The 20,096-nt window shown below is 71.5% G+C and overlaps 2 protein-coding genes across 2 annotated transcripts; one reads left to right on the forward strand and one right to left on the reverse strand.

Moving 5' to 3' along the window:
- Positions 1-513: 513 nt before the first annotated feature.
- On the forward strand, positions 514-2,803 carry C24H20orf204 (chromosome 24 C20orf204 homolog). The gene is made up of 4 exons (XM_035705663.2): positions 514-894; positions 2,038-2,313; positions 2,395-2,547; positions 2,669-2,803. The coding sequence occupies exons 1-4, from the start codon at positions 892-894 to the stop codon at positions 2,801-2,803; spliced, it is 567 nt and encodes a 188-aa protein (XP_035561556.1). The 5' UTR covers positions 514-891.
- A 7,107-nt stretch (positions 2,804-9,910) lies between these two features.
- Positions 9,911-11,888, reverse strand: SOX18 (SRY-box transcription factor 18). Its single transcript, XM_025470766.3, has 2 exons — positions 11,472-11,888; positions 9,911-10,971 (listed from the first exon to the last, which is right to left on the reverse strand). Exons 1-2 carry the CDS (start codon positions 11,821-11,823, stop codon positions 10,223-10,225), a joined length of 1,101 nt encoding a protein of 366 aa, XP_025326551.1. The 5' UTR covers positions 11,824-11,888; the 3' UTR covers positions 9,911-10,222.
- Positions 11,889-20,096: the final 8,208 nt, after the last annotated feature.

A 20,096-nucleotide genomic window follows, 5' to 3' on the forward strand; every position in this document is an offset into this window, starting at 1 on the left:
GACCCTGCCTGCTACACAGAATGGGTCCCGGAGGCTTTAGGGGCTTGGCAGCCAGCCGTTCTGTACAATCCCAGGGGTGCTGGCAGCCTTCGCTGCCCTGGGTTGGACCTGGCTTCTCCCAGCCGCTCCTCCGATCTCGCGGTCAGGCACGGCCTCTGGAGAGCCCTTGGAAAGTTCCGGAACATCGGGATCATCATGTGTGAATGTCCTCTCCTTCACGTGGGGATGGTTTCCGCTGAGGCGCTTTCTTGGCTTTTCTTCAGCCGGCGGGTCTTCAGTTGTAGGTCCAGGCGGGCTGGCTTCTGGAGGCTGCTCTGAGGTGCTCCGGGGGGCACCGGGTACGGCCAGGCATGGGCGTGGCGGCCCCCGCTCCTGGGCGCCCAGGGCTCCCCCAGCAGAGGACCCCTTCAGCCTGGGAGGACCCCCGCCCCGGCCCAGTCGCGAGGGTACAGGCGCTGGGGGCTGCGGCAGGGGCCGGCCCGCCCCCCCACCCCCACCCCGGGCTCCCAGAGGGCAGCACCTGCAGAGGGGCAGGCGCCCCAGCCCACCCGCCTCTTCAGCAGCGCAGACTGTCCTGGGGCTTCGGCTTGAGCATGACCCTGGCTGGGCAGGGAGCCCGCAGCCGGCTCCAGGGTCAGGTTGATTGAAGAAGCAATTGGATAGGAGGTGGGGAGAGGGAGGGGGTAGGGCCGGGATCCTGGGGCCTCCCTCCTGCTCCCTCCCTCCTTCCCCAGAGGAGCCAACTTCAAAAGCCTCGTCTGCCCGCCGCCAGCGCTCCCTGCTGCAGCCTGTCCTGAGGCCTCAGCCGCCCCCTGCCCACGGACCCGCGACCCACGGTTATGTGCCAGGCCCCCTGGCGGGGCTGAGGGAGGGCCTCGCTGTGACAGGCCCATGGTGAGCGGCCACTGGGGAGGGGGCCCACGTGGCCAGAGGGTTGGGGAGCGTGGTCCAGGGGAGGTGGCTTGGCCCTCCGTGCCCTGCCGGGAAGTCCCCCCCCCCCCCCCCCCCCGGGTTCCCGCCACCTCAGTCCGGCTGGCTGGGCCCTGGGTGCTGGTTCCCGGCAGCGGGGGGCCGGTGGGGGTGGGAGGGGGCTGCTGGGCCTCCGGGTCAGGCCCCTGGTGCCAGGGCTGCCCTGCTCTCCGGCCGCGTGGACCTCCCCGTGCCCACAGCTGCTGCCCGGCTGCGACCCCTGACCCGCTGGGCATGCCTGGGGCGAGCTCAAGGGGCCACGGCGAACCTGCCAGCGCTGCACCCCAGGCCTCTGTGCAGCTTGGGGTGCGGCCCGGCGGGCCCCCCTCCCAGGGCTGGGAAGCGGAGTCGAGTCCTGCGTCCCGCTGGCTTCACATGATTAATTTTCCCGTTGCTGTTTGACTCCAGCCCGGGGGGCCTGGGGGTGGTGTGTGGCCCGGGGTCGGGGAACTAGCTGCTCGCTCTCCGACCTGTGGGCCTCTCCCCAAGCCGGGCTCTTGGGGCGGGGGGGGCTGGAGAAGGCGTGTCTGGGGTGGCACAGCTGCCCCCCTCCGCTGCCCCTGGGGGTTCCCCCAAGCCTTCCCCTCCCAGGGGGGTGTGGCCTTGCGCGGAGCCCTCAGCCCTGTCCTGCTGGGCGGGAGGTGCTGGGGTGCCCTGCCCCGAGCCAGGGAGAGCCTGGGGGAGCGGTCGTGCTGGAACCAGAGCACTTCTGCCCCCGTTCTGGGGGGCGGGGGTGGCTCCGGAGGAGAGCTTGGCCCTGCTGGGGGCGGGGTGCGGGCTGCACCCCTAGGCCGAGGTCAGCTCTGCCCCTGGAGCCCCCCCTCCCGGCCCCCCACCATTCACCCCGTGTCTGCGTAGAGCCGTGTGGCCTGCAGGCTTATCGTCCATCCTGCCCCAAACCTGAGACAGCAAGGACGTGTCCTGCTAGGTCCAGGCCTGTGTCACGACGGCCCAGCGACCTCTCCGCTGTGCACCTGCTGGGAGACTCCCTGGGGGCTGTCGTGGGGGCTGCGGTGGGGGGCCCCCCGCAGGCCTGGGCACCCCGCCCTGACCCAGCGTCCCTTCCAGGTGACTCCCAGGCCTGCACTCTGGGCGCTCCTGCTGGCTCTGCTGGGGATGGCGCCCGGCCAGGCAGGGCCCCGTGCCTGCAGCGTCCCTAACGTGCTCCGCCACTACCGAGCGGTCATCTCGGAGGACCTGCAGGCCGCCGTGAGGCAGGGAGGGCCAGGGGCCGCGTGGACAGGGCCGGACTCCCGACCCCTGCATTTCATTCAGAAAAACCTGACTGGAGCTGTGGCCTCTGGCTGGAGGGGTCGGGTGGGAGCTTCCTGCGGTGCCCAGAAGGTATGGGCCGCCCTCCCCTTGCCTCCGGCACCCCCGGGCCTCCCACAGGGCCCTCCCCAGCATCCTCCCTTCCTTCCCCAGGAGCGCGGAATCCTACTGTCCATTGCGTCCCTGGGTCGGACCCTGCGCAGGGTGGTGGCCGGGCGCCGCCGCGGGGCGCTGGAGAGAGCAGCGTGGACCGTGGCCCTGCGCACGGACGCGGTCATGCGGCGCCACTGCTGGGTGCTGCGCCAGGTGCGCGGGGCCGGCCCGGGTCCCTCCCCACCCACGGGCCCCCTGCCCCCCGGGAGCAAGGAGGGGGCGCGGGGGTGGGGACCCCAGGTGCTCGCTGACCGCCCTGCCCCCGTCCTGACAGCGGAGCCAGTGGCCCAAGAGGCGCCCTCCCCGGCGGCGGCGCGGCAGCCGGAGGCTCGTGCTGCGCGCCCTGGATGCCATCGCCACCTGCTGGGAGAAGCTGTTCGCGCTGCGGGCGGCCACGGAGGGCACCTAGCGTCCTGCGCGCCCACAAGAGCCCGCGGGGCCTGGAACCGGCCTCTCCCTCGGGCTGGCCTGCCGCTAGGTCCCGGCCCCTCCCTTGTGGCCGCGCTCCTGGGGGGCCCTGGGCCTGCGGGTGATGCTCCAGGCGCCAAGCCAGGACTCAATAAACTGCTGCTGCTGCCGTCTGGTGGTCTTCCCTTGGCCCGCAGGCCGTGGGGCCAGCGCCGGGTCGCCCACACCTGCCAGGTCCCCCATGCCCAGTCCCCCACGCCCAGTCCCCCACGCCTGCCCCGTCCCCCACACCCGGGCGAGGGTCGGGCGCTGCGCTCCCCGCCGTGGGCAGCAGGGGGCGGCCCGGGTCGCTGGATGACCTCCCCTGCTCCAGGGCAGCTCCAGGCCGGGGGTGCTCTAGCGCCCTGAAATGTCCGGTCCCGGCCTGCTGACTCTGGAATGGGGGAAGGGTGGACATGGAGGGGAAGGCCGAGCTTTGTGAATCCAGAGCAAAACAACCGGATAAAGGAAACGGGCCTGAAGGGAAGCCAGTCGCTGGCCCGGCTGCTCGCGGGGCCAGGCTGTTTCCTGCGGCCCTGGGAGGGGTGCTCAGGGATCCGCCGTCCTGGGCTCTTGGCGGGGTGAGGGGCTGACCCCGGGCTCCCCGGCCCACAGCTGCGTGGGCCTGAGCGTCCAGGACGCCTCCCCAGTCAGCCCGGGGCGGGTGGGGCAGTCGGCAGGTCAGGCACCCGGACGCCCGAGAACCACAGCGCTCACAGTCCTCGGACAGGTGGATGGGCCAGGCCCGGCCTCGGTGCGGAGCGGCCCTCACGGTAGGGCCGTCGGCACCGCCCGAGGTGAGGGGTGGAGGAGCTGCCCTGAGCCAGCTGCCCGCCGTGCGTGTGCTGAGCCCGGCACAGGAGGTACAGATCCTGCCCCAACCTCAGCCAGGAAGCCCATGGCGCCCCGTGCCCCATGACCTGCGCACAGCACGGCCACCCAAGCTTCCTGGGCCTCGGGACGCGGCAGCCACCTGCTGCACGCCCAGCAGGAGCCCCAGGCCACGCGGGGCAGCTGCCCCGGGGGCCTGACGTGGGGACGAGGGCGATGCTCACGCAGGGATCGGACCCCCGGCTGGGCTCGTGCCGCACGTGCTCCGTGGGCGTGCCATGGTGTGCAGTGGGCTGCGGGCTGCGGGGTCACGGCCGTGGAAGGGCAGCCTGCGCTCCTGCTGAGGCGGCCCGGGCCCGGAGGGTCTGAGCTGAGGAGTGATGCTGGAGTCGGGTCGGGAGAGGTCCGCTGGCCTCATGGGAGATGGTCGGTGGGGCCCGGGGCCGTGGGTGGGGCGAGGCGAAGGAGGAGGGCTGGACACGAAGCGCTGGGGTCCGGCCCGGGTGCTTGGAGGGGCCCAGCAGGGCGCCGGCCTCAGGCTCTGGCCTCAGTTGGGTGGAGTGTCAGGTGTGGGGCCGCCGGGTTGGGGCCGAGGGTCAGTAAGCGTCCCAGGGCTCTGGGTGCAGGTGGGGACAGGGACGGGGCCTGTATGACGGCCGCCCCCTGCCCGTCTCCCCGGGGCTCCTTGCGCGTAAGGAGCCCTGGGGGCGTCCGAGGCGACTCCCGGGCTGTCGGGGCTGCTGCCACCCACGGCGTCCCTTCCCTGCTGAGAGCAGTCGGGCTGCCCTGGGGGAGGGAGGTGGGCGGCCCCCCAGCCTGGGGGCGGGGGCCGTGGGAGCAGGGCGAGGCCTGCGGGCCCACCGCCTGGCCCAGCTCCCCCTGGCGGGCGGCCCTCCCAGAGTCGACCCCCGGGGCAACTGGACGGGCTCAGGGCAGGGCCTGGGGGCCCTCGCCCGCAGCACCGCGTCCGCCTGGGGCCTGGCGCCCGGGTCCCCCACGGGGTCTGCCGCGGCTCCCGTCGCACAGCGCCCGGCCGGCTGCGGGCCCGCGGTAGTGAATCCTCACTGTGGCTCAGCACAGACTCCTCGTCCCCCTCGGTCCTGGGGCGCGGAAGCCCGGCGTCACCGCGACCTGGGGCTGAGCCTGGCTCCGGGGCTGGCGGCCTCGTGGCTCCGCGCCTGCCTCCTGCATGTGGCCGCTCCTCCTGCGGGACTTTGCCCCCCACTATCGGCCGCCGAGTCCGCGTCCCCGCACCTCCAGGTCCTCGGCACGTAGGCCAAGGCTCTGTTCTGAGTGAGACCCCACTGCCGGGCCCGGGCGGGCAGGTGGACCTGTCTTTCCTCCTGCGGCCCCCTCCAGCTGCTGCCGCGTCTTCCTCGCACAGGATGGCGGCAAGTTGGGCTCCTGGCTTCCGGGACGAGGTCCGCTGGTCCAGGGCGGGGACGGCCACAGTGACCCGGCGAGATAGGACCAGAGGGGAAGCCCGGGCTGCCCCACTCGGACCCCAAGACGTCTGGCCTGCTGTTGAGCACCGGGACCCCCTTGGTGGCTTGTCCAGCAGCGCCGGCTGCTCAGTGACGCCGGCTGGACCTGACCAGCACCAACAGGCGCGGCGGGACCCCCGACCAGGGCCAGAGCGGTTGTCCTGTCCCGTGTGTCCCTGGCCCCCCACCAGCGAGGCCCCTCCTAGCTGAGGTCTGGGGCAGGCGGCCTGAGCCCGGCTCTTCCTCCGACAGATGTGGGTTCCGGGGCACATGCGTGGCCCGCACCCCATGCCGTCCTGTCCCATCCACGTGCCTTCTCAGCTGCTTCCGGGGGGGCAGGCGGTCCTACGGGGAGGGGCTGTGCCAGGGTGGCAGACGGGGCCGCAGGGCACGGCCAGGGTTGTGCAACTTCCCGAAGCCAGGGAGCCAGACCCCCCGTATGCAACTCCAAAAGGAGGGGGGCCATGCCGACTTTGAAGGGCAGCCCGTGTCCCACAGCCTCCCCAGACTGGGAGCCTTTGAAAGAACATCTGGAACACGGGCGACTGGCAAGCTGGTCTCTGGATTTGAAAACCAGAAAGTCAATCTGACGTTGCCACTTGTGTGTTCTCGCGCCCACACCCGCTCCCCTCCCCCACCCCACCCCCACTTCCTACCTCTGCCTCTGCAGCAGGCTGGGGAGGGGGCGGGGACCGCGGGTCCCGTGGGCAGCCTGGCTGGGCGAGGGGCGCTGGGAAGCGGGAGCGTGTGCCCTGCCCGGGGCCTGCGCAGACGGGGTCCGGCTCCCGCGTCCAGGGGCCACGGCTGTGGGACAGGATGTGAGGTAGCCAGGCCCTGCACCTGGCGCTGGGCGCGGGGGGGCCTGGGGCCACGCGCAGGCCGGGAGGAAGCACCTGCGGCCAGACCTGAAGGCTGCGCGGCCTCGCTGGCACCTGGCCCTTGCCTGTGAGCCCGAGCGCGGTCCCGGCTGCAGGTGTGCCAGGGGCTGCCCGCCCATCTGTGCTCCCCGTGGGAACACACGGACCCCCCACTCCAGGAAGCAAAGACGCGGGGGTGGGGGGTGCCAGGTGCCGCGGCCCATTGTCCCTGCCAGGGGCCTGAGGACCCTGGGGGCTCCAGGGACCGTCCCCATCCTGTCCCCTCCCGAGGAAAAGACCCAGCTCTGTAAACACAGAAGCAAACAACAAGCATCATCCCCCAGCCCCATGAACCCCCACCTTCCCGGCCTTCCTCCTGAGGAGCCAGCAGGGATTCCACACTTGCGGGGGGAAGTGAGTCCTTGTTTTGGGGGAAACGGGAAGGTCAGGACCTGGGGGGGAGGTGGGCCAGCCTGGGGCTGGCTGCTGGCCGCTGGGTCAGCACTGGGCTGTGGGCCCCGCCGTTCTGAATCCTCTCCACGCCCCGCGTGGGGCTTGAGCCTGTGACCCCAAGGTCGTGAGGCCACGGGGCTCCCATCTGTGGGGGGCTCAGCCCGGCTTGGCCGAGGCCAGACATGGTCTCCTCACCCCCGGCCACAGCCCGCTCGCTTCTGGCCCGCGCAGCACGGGGTGAGGTGGCTGGGGCTCCGGGCCAGGGGAGCAGGCGCTGTCCTCGGGTCGCTCCCCGCGTCCCCTCCCGGCTGTGCGGGGCGTGAGGCCAGGGGTCCCCGGCTGCGGCCCAAGATAAGCGCCGCACCCGGCGGCCACTTCCTGCATTTCCTCCCAGCGCCGCCGCCGCGCACCCCTTCCTGTTTTCTCGGCGCTGCAGGCTGGCAGGAGCGTGGGATACGGGGCGGGGACGTGGGGCTGCGGACGGGGTCGTGGCCACAGGGCCCGGTCGCCGGGCGCACAGAGGGTTGTGGGAGCCGCGCACAGGGCGGGGAGCCCCCAGCGTGCTGAGCCGCCGCCGCCTGCCTGGCCCCCACGCAAGGCTACAGGTGGGGAGGGAGCCCCGCGGACTCGTGGCCTGAAACACGACAAGGAGATACCCCCCCCCACCCCGCTCTCCCTCAGGCCTGGGCCCAGCCTGCACTGCACCAGGTCCTGGCTCACCCATGGCCCCGCCGCCGTGGGGAGGGCAGGTCCGTGCCCCTTTGGCTCTCCGTGCTTGACCTGCTTGCTCAGGCCCGGTCATTAGGGACAGTCTGGGTGATGTTAGTGAAACGCATGTGCACACAAAAACTTTGTACACGCGTGTTCCCGGCAGCAGCATTCACAGTCTGAGTGCCCGCGGTTGGGGTGGTCTCGTCACAGCGGGCCGTGAGCCCCACAGCGGGAGGGAGGACGGGACATCGCCACACTCGGTGAACGAAGCCACACTCAGGATCCACTGGTTGCATGAGGTCGCTCACGCAAAGCGTCCAGAACAGGCCAATCCGCGGAGAGGGTAGGTTGATGATGTTTCCGGGGCCCGGGAGCCGCTGCCCCGCGTGGGGAGCGGAGGGACCCTGGCCTGAGGGGCATGTGGGCTGCACGGCCTGCACCGTCCTCCCTGTGGACTGAAACCACGGCCGCGGCCGCCAAACTCCAGTGTAGGTTTCGAACGATGTGGGCCGAGTGGGGAGGGACACTGCGCCCCTCCCAGCACCGGCCTGGCTGTGGGCGTCCCCAAGGGCGTCTGGGGGAGCATGTCCATGAAGGACGGGGCGCATCCCGCCTGCTGCGCCCCCCTCCCCGGCTGCCTGCTGGGGAGGGCTGGACGCCGTGGCTGGGCTGGGTGCAGGGCGTGGGAGCCCGCGCGGGGCAGGGCCGCTAGGACTTCCCGCCAGGAGCGAGGCCGCCTGACTCAGCGGGAGCCGGGGGCGGGGACTTCCCTTCGCTGAGCCTCCTGGAGGCAGGTGGGTGGGGCCAGGAGGGGAGCCGTGGGACGCCTGGCCCAGGCTGGATGGGGCTGGAGCGCTCCCCGGCCGGGCAGAGGGTCCTGGGGGGACCTGCCCCCCCCGCCCCCCCCCCCCCCCCGCACCGGCCCACCGCGCCGAGGAGCTGCTATTGGAAACAGCTGCTCTCCGTGGGAGGCCCTCTCCTGTTCCCACCCCGCTCCTGGTCTCCCCCAGCCCCCAGCGGTGGGGGCCGCCCCCCACTGGCCCCCACTGGCCCCCACTGGCCATGTGAGGGGGGGCTTGCGGGCCTCAAGCTCTGTCCTCTCCCTACGGTGGCAGCACCCGCCAGCCCCCGACCTGCTGACCCCAAGGTGCCCGGGAGGGTGCACCCTCTGGGTGGGATGGGGTGGGGTGAAGACTTGGGAACGCAGGGTGGGAGAGTAGTGCTGCCGCCGTGCCAGGAAGCCGGAGGGACACAGCTGGCCCTGGCTGCGGGCTGGCACCTCTCTCCTGGGTCCGCGGGTGTGTCCGGGCCGCAGGTAGAACAATGGACAGTGGCTCGGCCCACCCAGCCAGGGAGGTCCTCGGTGGGGCTGGTCACAGGGCGGGGGGAGGGGGGGCCCACAGCTGGGGCAGAGGCTCCAGGCCTGGAGCTCAGGTCGTCAGTCCCCCACCAGGGGGCAGGCCCAGGGCAAAGCCAGAGCCGAGTCGGGGCGGTCCTGGGCACTTCCCTGAGAGGAGCCCAGGACCAGCCTCAGGGCCCCAGGGCAGCGCCCGAACCCCCGACAGAACCCCGACAGCCGTGACTGGGCTGGATCTGGGCTGGATCGGCCTTTTCCCTTTGGCCTCAGTGTCCCTGCCACACATCGCGCTGGATACTGGGATGTGGGAGGTCTCTGCCCCCCCTCCCCCCCGCCCTGGGGTCTCTCCACTTGGGAGTCTGTCTCCTGCCTTCTCCAGCTTGTCACTGTTCTTTTATGTCTGTTTTTGAGTTTTCTGGACCTTGCGGCTCATGGGGAGGGTAGGGGCGCGGGCACCGCTGCCAGCTGAGGTGTGGCGCTCTTGCCTGTTAATACTGGGGCAACGTCCCTGCCTCTGGGAGGCAGGTTACCCATAAAAACGGCCCCAGGCAGCGGCCCTGTGTGTGGGCGCCCAGGCTCACCCGCGGACACACGCCGTCCAGCCCTCGTGGGTGCTCACGTACAGTGGCGGTGCCACCCCGTGTGCGCACACAGAGCACGCAGCTCCCCTGCAGCCCTGGAGCCGCAGGGCCTCACGCAGAAGTGCAGAAGCGTGTGCGAGCTCGCGGACACGCAGGAGGCCCAGCTGGGGCTTTTCCTTGTCCCCAGCGAGGGAGCACCAGACAGCGCCCCGGGCCCAGGCGGCGGGAGGAGGGCAGCCGGGAAGGGCGCCGGGAAGCGGCTTGGGGAGGAGAGCCTGGGCCTCCCGCTCGGGTCACCCACCGTGAGGAGCAGCGGGGCTGTGTCGTGGGGCACCCTTACTGGGGACTCTGGTTCACCAATAACGGGGTCCCGCGGTGCCATGTCCCTTACAGGGGTCACCCCGCCAACCTCCTTTGGGGAGGCGCACAGGCCTGAGCTCGGGGAAAGTTTTAGTTATGTGCGAGTGTATTTATTTGGAAGGTTTTTAAAGAGGAGACGAGGATGAGGAAACTCGGGTTGGGGTGTGGGGGGTTGCTGACCTCTGCTAGGCTCCAGTTAAAGTGGGGGCTGGGACAGGCGGGGAATGGAAGCTGGGGGGGCAGGGAGCGCCCACACCTTGTGCCTCCGCAGCTCTGTCTGGGGGAGAATCCTGGAAGGACGGAGAAGCGGGTGCCCTGGGGCCCGAGCTGGGGGTCAGTCTCCCAGGACACTCCGGGGGGGAAGGGCGCGGCCAGGGTCCTGGGGTGTACCGCTCCCCCTTCCCCCAACGACCACAGACTCGGGTGTTCAGGGTGTTCAGAGGAAAGAGCGAGTCACTTTATTGTGGCCTCGCCTGGCCCCGGGGGCGACCCAGCTCCTGCTCCTCCTTTAAAGCAAACACTGCTACTCTTCATACTCAAACAGCCTTGGACATCGGTGCTCTCGGTCACCGGCACCCCTTGGAAGAAGTTTCAAAGTTTAATCAAAAATTAAATATGTTGTATTACGCATATAAAAAAGGCAAAGTAAAAAATACAGCCCGGTTCTAGAAAATACACTGCAGGAAGAGAACGGGGCGCTTCGACCCGGAAGGGCGGCGGGCGGCCGGCAGGTCCGAGGCCGGGGGCCTAGCCCGAGATGCAGGCGCTGTAGTAGACGGCGCTGCTGGCGTCGGACAGCGCGGCAATCAGGCTGCTCTCCTCGGGGCAGGACATGGCCCGCGGGCCCAGCTTGGCCAGCGCCACGTGGTACGGGAGCCCCGCGCCGTCGGGCCGGGTCCGGCTGCAGTTGAGGTACTGGTCGAACTCGGTGAGGTCCACGTCGGCCCACAGGTCGGCCGCGGGCCCCAGCGTGTCGCCCTCGGCCGGGGGCGCCTCGGGGGGTGGTGACAGCGGCCCGGGGAAGGGGCCGGGGCCGTAGTACAGGCCGGTCCTGAGCGCCTCGGCCAGGGGCGCACCGTAGGCGGCGCCGGGGTCCCGGGGCAGCTCGGCCGGGCCGTAGGGCGCCCGGAAGGCTCGCAGCGCGCAGTCCTCAGGCGCGGGGAAGAAGGCGGCCTCGCCGGGCTCCAGGCCGTCCAGCGGCGAGCGCTCGGGCGTCGGCAGCCCCAGCCCGTCGAGCTCGGCGCCCAGCGGGGGCAGCTCCCGGAAGGCTCGCGCCGGGCCCGGCGCCGCGGGGAAGGGCTCTGGCGGCGGCGGCGGGGGCGCCAGGCCCGGGAGCAGGAGGCCGGGCTCCAGCCGCCGGGCCTTGCGCGCCTGCTTCTTGCGGCGCGGCCGGTACTTGTAGTTGGGGTGGTCGCGCAGGTGCTGCACGCGGAGCCGCTCCGCCTCGTCCACGAAGGGCCGCTTCTCGGCCGGCGTCAGCTCCTTCCACGCCTTGCCTGCGGGCGTGGGCGCGGGGCTCAGCGGGCTGCCTGCCGTGGGCCGGGGCGCCCCGGGTGCTGGGCGCCCGCTGCCCTCGGTGCCACTCCCCTGCCCTTGATGCTCCCTCCCCACCCTTGGTGCCTGCTCCCCCGCCCTCGATGCTCCCTCCCCTGCCCTCGGTGCCCCTTCCTCACCTGCCCCGTCTCTCCCCTACCCTTGGTGCCCTTTCCTGTCTTCAATGCTCCCTTCCCACCCTCAGTGCTCCCTCCCTGCCCTCGATGCTCCCTCCCCTGCCCTTGGTGCCCCCTCCCCGCCCTTAGGTGCTCTGTCCCCTGCCCTCGGTGCCCCCTCCCCGCCCGCCCCGTCTCTCCCCTGCCCTCGGTGCCCCCTTTCCTGCCCTCGATGCTCCCTCCCCACGCTTGGTGCCCGCTCCCCTGCCCTCGGTGCCCCCTTCCTCGCCCTCCCCGTCCCTCCCCCGCCCCCGGTGCGCCCTGCCCGCGCGCCCCGCGCCCCTCACCCAGCATCTTGCTGAGCACCGCGTTGTGCAGGTCCGGGTTCTGCTGCGCCAGCCGCTTGCGCTCGTCCTTGGCCCACACCATGAAGGCGTTCATGGGCCGCCGGATGCGCGACTCGTCGGCCGCCGGGCGCTCCCCGCGGCCGGCCGGGCTGAGGCCATAGCGCCCCGGGTCGGGGCTGCGCGGCGGGCTGCGCGGCGGGCTGGGCGGCGAGGCGGGCGCGGCGGGGGCGGCGGCGGCGGCGGCGGGGAGGCCGCGCGGCTCAGCGGCGGCCGCGGGTCCCGGGGCCCATGCACAGTCGCGGCGGGCGGGCGGGTCGTCCTGTGCGCCGTAGCCGGGCGGCGATCTCTGCATTCCAGCTGGGCGCGGCCTGGGCGGGACGAGCGCGGGCACCTCGGGTCGGGCGGAGCGCGCGGCGCGGACGGCGGTGGCCGCGGGCAGGGCGGGCGCCCAGATATAGCGGCGCGGGCCCGAGGGGCGGGGCACGGGGCCACTGGGCGGGGCGCGGGGCCGCCCCCTCCCCCCCCCCCCCCCCCCGCCGGGCGCCCTGGCTTCTCGGAGCACCTCTGCGGAGGAGGGACCCCAGCGGGCCGCCGCCCTGCGCTGCAGCGAGGAGGGGGCGCCCCCGGGGGCTGTCGGGCCTTCAGAACCGCCGTCCCCTCCCACGGAGCGAAGGGACACGGGGCAGCCGCGCGTTTTAATCCCGAGTTCCCGGGAGGCTGCCCAAGAACTCAGGAGCCCTGGGCGCGTGGGGAAACCTGCCGCGGGTCTTGGGGGCGCGCGGGGCGGCCCGGGGCGCGGGGTCCCCAGCCCTCCGCGCATGGGGGTCACCCCTGCGCCCTGAGCATCTCCTCCCGAATCACTCCTAGGGGCTCCGAGCTCCTCCGCCCGCGTCACCCCTGTGCCCCCAGCTCCTCCCTCCGGGTCACCCCTGCGCCCTGAGCTCCTCCGCCCGGATCACTACTGGGGGCTCCGAGCTCCTCCTCCCGCGTCACCCCTGCGCCCCGAGCTTCTCAGCCCGCGTCACCCCTGCGCCCCCCGAGCTCCTCCGCCCGGGTCACTCCTGCGCCCCTAGCTCCTCCACCCGCGTCACCCCTGCGCCCCGAGCTCCTCCGCCTGCGTCACCCCTGTGCCCCGAGCTCCTCTGTCCGGGTCACCCTTGTGCCCCGAGCTCCTCCGCCCGCGTCACCCCTGCGGCCCTGAGCTCCTGGCCCGTCCGCAGGACAAAGGAGGTGGACTTGGCGCTACCCCCCACCCCACGGGCAAGAGCCGCTGTGAACAGGGCAAAGCCCGCGGCGTTGCCAGGAACCTCCGAGGGTCGCCCCCGTGAACAGAGAGCAGAGCCCCGGGGCTGCCGGTCGGGCTGGGACCAGTGGCTGGGACCAGTGGTCGCGAGGGACACGCAGAGGGCGGGTGGGGATGGGGTCGGGGCAGGTAGAGCGCAGGGCAGCCCCCCCCCCCTTGGCCATGAGGCTCCAGGGCTTGCAGAGGGGCTTCCAGCGGCCGATCCAGGGGGCTCTGGGCTCCCGCAGCTGCTGGGTGTGAGGGTCCCTGCCCCTGCCAGGACTGCGCCCCAGCTGAGGAGGCTCCCCCAGGGCGGGATGAGTGTGCTCAGCCGCGGTGGGGGGGGGTGGCGGGGGGGAGGTGAGTTTTCCTTCCTGTACATCTGTTTATAGCCTGGGAGCTGAGCTGCCTCCTTCCCGGGCAGAGCCCCCACCCCCGGCTCCCAGCTCCCGGGTGTGCGGCCCCACGGTCAGTCCAACATGGGCGGTCCTGCAGCTGCCCCAGTGGCCCTCCCGCTTGAGGAGAAGCCCGCACCCCCACAGGGTCCCTCCACCTGAGGGCTGTGGGGGATCCTATCACAAGGATCTTGTCCATGGGCTGGGGGAGTAAAGCACTGGGAGGCAGGAAGAATGGGGGCCCTGGGGGGCTGGGCCCACCGTTCTCTCTGGGGGTGCCAGCTCCTGTTTGACCAACGTAAGTGGGTGGACGGTGTCCTGCAGGGGTGGGGGGAGACGTGTGTGAGGAAGACTCTAGGTTGAAAATGGGTGCGAGGAGGCAGCACCCCGTAGAGACTCCCGCCCCCTTGGAGCAGTGGTCTGAGGCTACTGGGGCCTGGCTGGTTGGGGGATGGGCCCCGGGCTTGGGGAGGAGGCCCATGGGGTCCTCCGTTGTGGCCCCCCTACATTGGGGTAGATTTCCGGTTCTCCTGGAGCCCCGGCCTGGCCCGCGGCACCTCCCGGCAGCGCAGAGGAACCGAGCTGCTCCAAATGCAGCCGCGGCACCACCCGGCATTACCTCACCACGGAGCGCCCCCCAGGGTGGCTGCCTTGCTGGCGCCAGCCAGTGGCCCCCCCTCTTGGCGGAGCCGTGCCACTCAGGTGTCCAGCTGTCACGTCCTGTGGGCTGGGGCCGGGCAGGGCAGGGGGGGAGCCCCCTGGGGTGCCCCCCGCCCCTTTGGGGTCAGGCTAGCCTCCCCGAGTGTGCTGCCTGGTGGTGCTCTGGCCCAGTGTCCAGATGGGAAGACAGTGGGGGTGGGGACTGCAGTCGGGGTGGCCCTGACCTCAGAGGCGCAGGGCTGGGGGGCTCCCAGGGCTCTGCCAGGGCTGGTGTGGGTGTGGTCAGCTGTGCTGGGGGAGGGGCACGGGCCTTGGGTGACTGTGCTTGTGGGTGGTCCGTGCGTGTGTGAGGGTGAAGGTCCCATCTGTCTGCCTGAGTGGGGCGAGGAAGGCCTCGCGTGGAGGCTGCCCAGGGCCTTAGGAGCCAGGCACGGGCTGGACTGGCCCGAGAAGGGGCCGCACAGGGCGTCGTGGCCAAGGCCTCACCCTCCACGCCCACCACGGGAGGGGCCCCAGCTCTCTCCGACGTGGGGGTGACCTGTGAGTCTGGGGCCCCCCTGCCCATTTGGTCCAGGTTGGCTGCTGCCCACCCTCATGGGGGTCCTGCGTGCAGCCCCCAGGGCCCCGGACAGAGGGGGTGCAGGGGCCAGCTCTGCAGTGTCAGCTGGCCCGAGGGTGGCGTGGACACGGCCCCCCCCACCGCCCTCCACCCACTGCCTGCCTCAGCCAGGACCAGACCCCCGGGCTCTGCATGAAGCCTGCAAAGGATGCTGGGCAGTCCTCCTCGGTGGCTCTGGGTGGGGGGTGGCTGGGCTCTGGGAGGGGCGGACCTCCCAGGCGCTGCCCGGGGCACAGACCTCACAGGCTCCCACCCACCCAGCCCTGGCTGCTGCAGGAGCGGAGGCTGGGACCAATTACGGGGTCCCTTGGGGCCGGACCCTCCTTCTCCTGGAGGGTGGGGGCGGGGTCCCTGTCAGAGCGAGTCCAGGTGGAGGGGGATCTCCTGTGTCCTGAGACCTCTGCTTTGAGTGCCACTGCTCAGTGCGGATCCCGCCTCCTTGAGGCCCTTGAGACGGGGGCTCTGGGCCCGCCGTCCTGGGGCTGCTCCTCCTCCACTCGTGGCCGGGGCGGGGGGCGGGGGACAAGGTGCAGGGTCAGCCTCAACCTGCGAGCAGGGGTCCGGGCTTCTGAGGAGGCTGCCCGATGGCCTGGAGGTGTGTGCGTGCCCGCCCCCTGCTGCAGGCCTGTTTGGGGGACACTGGGTCTGGGCCCCGGATGGCGGGTGGCCCGTGCCTTCCCGCCCTCAGCCCTGGGACGCTGGGCCTGTCACCCGGCTTCCAGGACGCGGGGGGGGCCTGGCCCCTGGGGAAAGGTTAGGGTGGGGGCCTGAGGGAGCGGGCGTGGCGTGGGGGTCACTTGTGTCGTGTGGTCCCCCAGCTGTGGGTCTGCGCCGCAGGCCAACTGGGCGCTGTGGGAACCAGGATGTCTGCTGGGGCAGGGGGTCCCACCGGCTGCCAGTCTGAGCAGGGGGGGTGTGGGGCTGTCGGGGGTGTTTCTGGCGTCCTGGGGCGGCGGCCAGGGCACCTCAGGGAGTGACGCACCCCCAGGTGCTGGGGGGCTTTCTGGGTGGACAGCACGGGGCCTGGCAGCTGTGAGGATGTGATGCCCCAGGTCCCACGTGGCGGGTCGGTCAGATGCCCTTCGCCATGGCCATGTATCAGGGGGGCCGTGGCCGTGTGTTGGAGGGGCGCCGTGGCCAGGTGTCGGGGGGCCATGCCGGTTGTCAGGGTGGCTGTGGCCGGGTGTCAGGGGGCCGTGACTGGGTGTCCGGGGGCGCCGTGGCCAGTTGTTGGGGTGGCTGTGGCCGGGAGTTGGGGGGGCCGTGGCCGGGAGTCGGGGGGGCCGTGGCCGGGTGTGGGGGGCCCTGCCAGCTGTGTGGCCCCCCGCAGGCGCAGCGGGGGCTCCATGGGAACCGGCTCCGGGTTTCCGTGGCAACAGCAGGGAGGAGCCAGGAAGCAGCTCAGGAAGGAAGGCCGCAGCTGCGAGGAGGGAGCCGAGGGCCAGCCCGGCTGAGCAGGCGCCAGACACTCTGTCTGTCCAGCCGTCCGGTGGCCGGCCTGCGGCTCCTGCCCCCAGCGCCGCCCCCCTGCCGCCCGGTCTGGGGGCCTGCGGTCTGGGCCCGGGGCTGCCGTGGCTGCCTTGCTCGAATCGGGTGCCCCGTCCTTCGGGAGGCAAGCCCTGTACCCCCCCCTCCCGAGGGCTCCTGCAGGAGCGGACGGGCTGTCCTGTCCGTGTGTCTGTGTCTGTGTGTCCTGGGCGGCGCCCCCCGACCTCCCTCCTGTGGGCCCGGTGCCAGTGCCCAGCAGCCAGGGAAGGGAGCAGAGAGCAGACCCCCCCCGTGCGCCCCATGCATGTCCTTTCTGCTGCCCGAGCTTGGTGACAGGCAGCTTTAGGGGCCCCGGCACTTGGGGCACCACCTGGGCTGGGGGCGGGTCTGTGTTCCTGGGGACCCAGGGACCCACCCCTCCTCATTCGCTTGCTGTGAGCATCTGCAGCGCCTCCAGTTCTGTCCCAGCAGACGGGGAACAAACAGACCCAAGCCCTGGCCACAGGAGGACGGTTCCCCTCTGGGGCCGAGGGGTCAGGAGGTGCAGCAGCGGGAGAAGGTGGGGCGCCAGGTGCGGCATGTGCTCCGCGGGTGTGGGAAAGGGTCGGGCTGTGGGGCCTCCGGCCTGTGGCTTCGCAAGGTGACCTTTGAGCCAAGCCCAGAAGGGAGCCTGTGGAAGAGCCGGGGCTGCCGGGGAAGGGTTGCACCAGCGGAGCACGTGCAAAGGCCCGGGCTCACAGGTGTGCTACGTGGGGCGAGCCGGAAGCGCAGGAGGGAGTGGACGGAGCTGCGTGGGGCCTGGGAAGGTCTTGGTTTTCTTCCTCTGAAGGCGAGTTGGTGGCTTGGGAGGGTCGTGAGCAGGGGCCGACCCGCGGGGACAGGGCCTCGGCGGAGCCCTGGGTGCACGAAGGACGGACGCAGCCCTGGAGCAGGCCGCCTCCCCCCACCCCGGGAGCTGCCTCCCCAGGACTGCCGAGCCCGCCCCGCCCCTCGCTGCCTCAGGGACCTCCGGGGGCGCCCCGCCAGCGGAGCTCCCGCGCACCCGCGGCCCCTGACACCCCCGCGCCGCCGGGCCCAGGGGACAGGGAGGGTGGAGTGGCCGCCAGGCTGGCTGGCAGCGCAGGGAGGGCTGTGTTTCTGGGAATTGTGTGGGGGAAGCGCATTGTTGGAGCCTGAGCAGCCGCGGGGCTGGCGGTCCCTGGGGAAGCTCCTGCCCCCCAAGTGCTGCCTCTGGGGGGGCTGGGCCCGGGCCAAGGGGGGCGGGCCGGGGACTTTCCTAGAGGTGCTGCCCTGGGCATGCGGTTCTTCCCATTGTGCAGACGGAGACACTGAGGCCGGAGCTGGGCTGCTGCTGCCCCTGTCCCCGCCACAGCCCTGCCTGCCCCGAGGCCAATAGGGGGAAGCCTGGTGGGGTCTCCGGGGTCACGGCCCACAGAGCCCTGGCGGCCCCAGGTGCTGGGGGGGGCAGGCCCAGGAGCCGCCCCAAGCTGGCAGGAGGGGGCCGCTGGGGCTGAAGGGTGCCCCGCCGCGTTCCCCCCCCCCCCAGTGTGGCAGCGCGGCCCTGCCCACCCGGCCCTGCCTCAGCCAGAGAGGAAGCGCCACGGACCTGCCGGGGTCACAGCCGGCTTGCGGGGCCGGGGGCGGGGGACACAAATAGAAAAGTAAATGGCCTGCGCTTCCGATGCTTCCGGACTGAGGAGGGGGAGGGGTGGCCTCTGGGCCAAAGGTGTGGTCGCCTGTGCGCGGGGAGCTGCAGTGCAGGGTCCCCAGGTCCCAGCCGCATCCCCCTGGAGCCTCCAGGGCAGGGCCGGGCTGCCAGGAGAGGGGGCTGCCCCGGGGGCCTCCCCTCCCCGTCGCGGGGGCACCTGGTCCGGGGCTGCAGGGCCCTCAGCCCGGAGCTGGCACCGCCCCCCGCGGGGGGCTGTCTGTGGGCTCCTGGCTGGGTGCTGGGCGCTGGCTGCGAGTGTGGGTCCCTTGCTGCCGCCCCCCGCGTGCTGTTTTCCTTCCTTCGGGAGACGCGCTTACTGAGCAAGTGTGAGGTGTCTGGGCTGGGGACGCGGGGTGCATGGAGGGCCCTGTTGTCCCGGCTGCGTGGTCCCCGCGGGACAGACACCGGGTGGACAGTCCAGGGTGGCCCCGGGGCCTGTGTGTGAGGACCCTCAGGTATGGCCGACGTGTGCACACGTGAGCAGCTTCGCGTCCCCCGAGACTCGGGTCGCTCGTGGTCACCAGAGAGGGAATGCACGCCTTCACCTGCGGGGCTCCGGGGGGCGCGCCCGGGCGCAGGACGCAGGCGGCAGGCCCCAAGGGGCCCGGGGAGGCTGTGAACAGCCTGAGCATGGTTCCCGGGGTCGGGGGGCCATGAGGGGCCCCGGGACCAGGGGCCTCTCGGGTGCAAGGCTGACGGTTTTGGGGTTGCTGAGTGCAGCCCAGGCGGAGCCCCCGAGGGTGGGACCACCTGCGGTCCCACAGGTGAGGGCCCCTCTCCAGGGCCCAGTACGTCCCCGCCGGACCTCCTGGGGGTTGCTGGGTGCCCGGCTGGCCGCAGGCCTGTGGCTCCCGCCCGCCACCTACAGGCCACTGCTCATCACGGGCCACACGGCCGCGGAGTGATGGGTTCCCCGGCTCCCCACTGCACTGCAGGGCCCCACCCCACCGGCGCAGGACGGGCGCCAGGGCTCAGGGCTCCTGTCACGGGGGAGGGGCTGTGGCCCCAGGTCTCCGGCTTGGGAGCTCCCTCCCTGCTCCGTCCACTCCGGCTTCCCCATCACCCTGGGCCAGACTCCTGCGATCCCCCGTGGCAGCCCGGCAGCCCCGCCCTCTGCTGGGCACTGCTCTTGGGGGGGGCCGCCGCCTGGGCATCGCCCTGCAGGGCCCCGGTGCCCTGGGCTCCCCTCACCTGCAAGCTCAGGGGCCTCCATCCAGATGTGCCAAGACACACCAGGTATCCAGCAGCCTCCGCGGCCCATCCCTGAGCCCCTGGAGGTGGAGGCCACATGGCTTCTCGTGCGGGACAAGGGCCCAAGGCGGCCGTCCAGGAGTCCCCCGCGGTGGTGGCGGGGAAGGCCCGGGTTCTTAGCGGACAGCTCGTGCTCCCTTCTGTGTCCTTACGTGGGTGCCGTGCAATGGGCAGAAAGTAAAATTCATAGGGTTGCAAAGAAAACGGGTTATCAAAGTATTTCCTAAAATGTGTGATATGGAAACCCAAGCACTCTTTTTTTCCTTCAAGATTTTATTTATTTGAGGGGATCCCCGGGTGGCTCAGCGGTTTGGCACCTGCCTTCAGCCCAGGGCACGATCCTGGAGTCCCGGGATCGAGTCCCGCGTTGGGATCCCTGCATGGAGCCTGCTTCTCCTTCTGCCTGTGTCTCTGCCTCTCTCTCTCTGTGTCTATCATAAATAAATAAATATTTAAAAAAAAGATTTTATTTATTTGAGAGAGTGAGAGAAGAGAGCAGGAGCAGGGCAGGGGCAGAGGGAGCAGGAGAAGCAGGCTCCCTGCGAGCAGAGCTGGACGTCAGGACGTCGGGACGGGATCGAGCCCGGAGCCGAAGCAGATGCCCACCGGCGGGAGCCAGCCAGGCGCCCCCAACCCAAGCTGCAGGTGCGGGCAGCAGCGCCCGGGCCACGGGCAGGACAGCGGTGGCGGGAAGGGGCCCTGGTCTTTGCTGTGCTCAGTCCTGGTACTGCCGCGAGACGTGGGTCGTTGCTTCATTCGCAGCCCGAGGAACCACATGCTTCCACTGGAGGCCGACGGGAAGGATCCAGGGGTACGAGCTGGAGGCTCTGCTCCCCACTGGCCAGTCTGCACGTGCTCCCGTGTGGTGCAGCCTGGCAGCCCAGGTGTCTGGTCCTCCTCTCTGCCGCCCGGTCTCACACCTGCCCGCATGTCAGTGGCCGTGGGCCCAGGACACAGACATCCGTCTCCTGCCTTGTACCGCGCCCCGCCCCGCTGTAGGGCACACGGGGACACCTCGAAGGGGGCGAGGTCTGGAGGGGACGCTCCTCTGCTGTCCCCGCAGCCAGGCCACCCTCACGTGGGCGCAGCGGGCATTCACAGGAGCTCCAGCAGCCGAGGTGACCACTGACGTGCTCGTGCCCCGTTCTCCGCTCTTCACCACCTGCCGTCGGGGCAGCAGCCCCCTGAGCGGACGACACCACCACCTTCCTTTCACAGATGG

This window comes from Canis lupus, chromosome 24, assembly GCF_003254725.2.
Source record: "Canis lupus dingo isolate Sandy chromosome 24, ASM325472v2, whole genome shotgun sequence".
Lineage (NCBI taxonomy): Eukaryota > Metazoa > Chordata > Mammalia > Carnivora > Canidae > Canis > Canis lupus.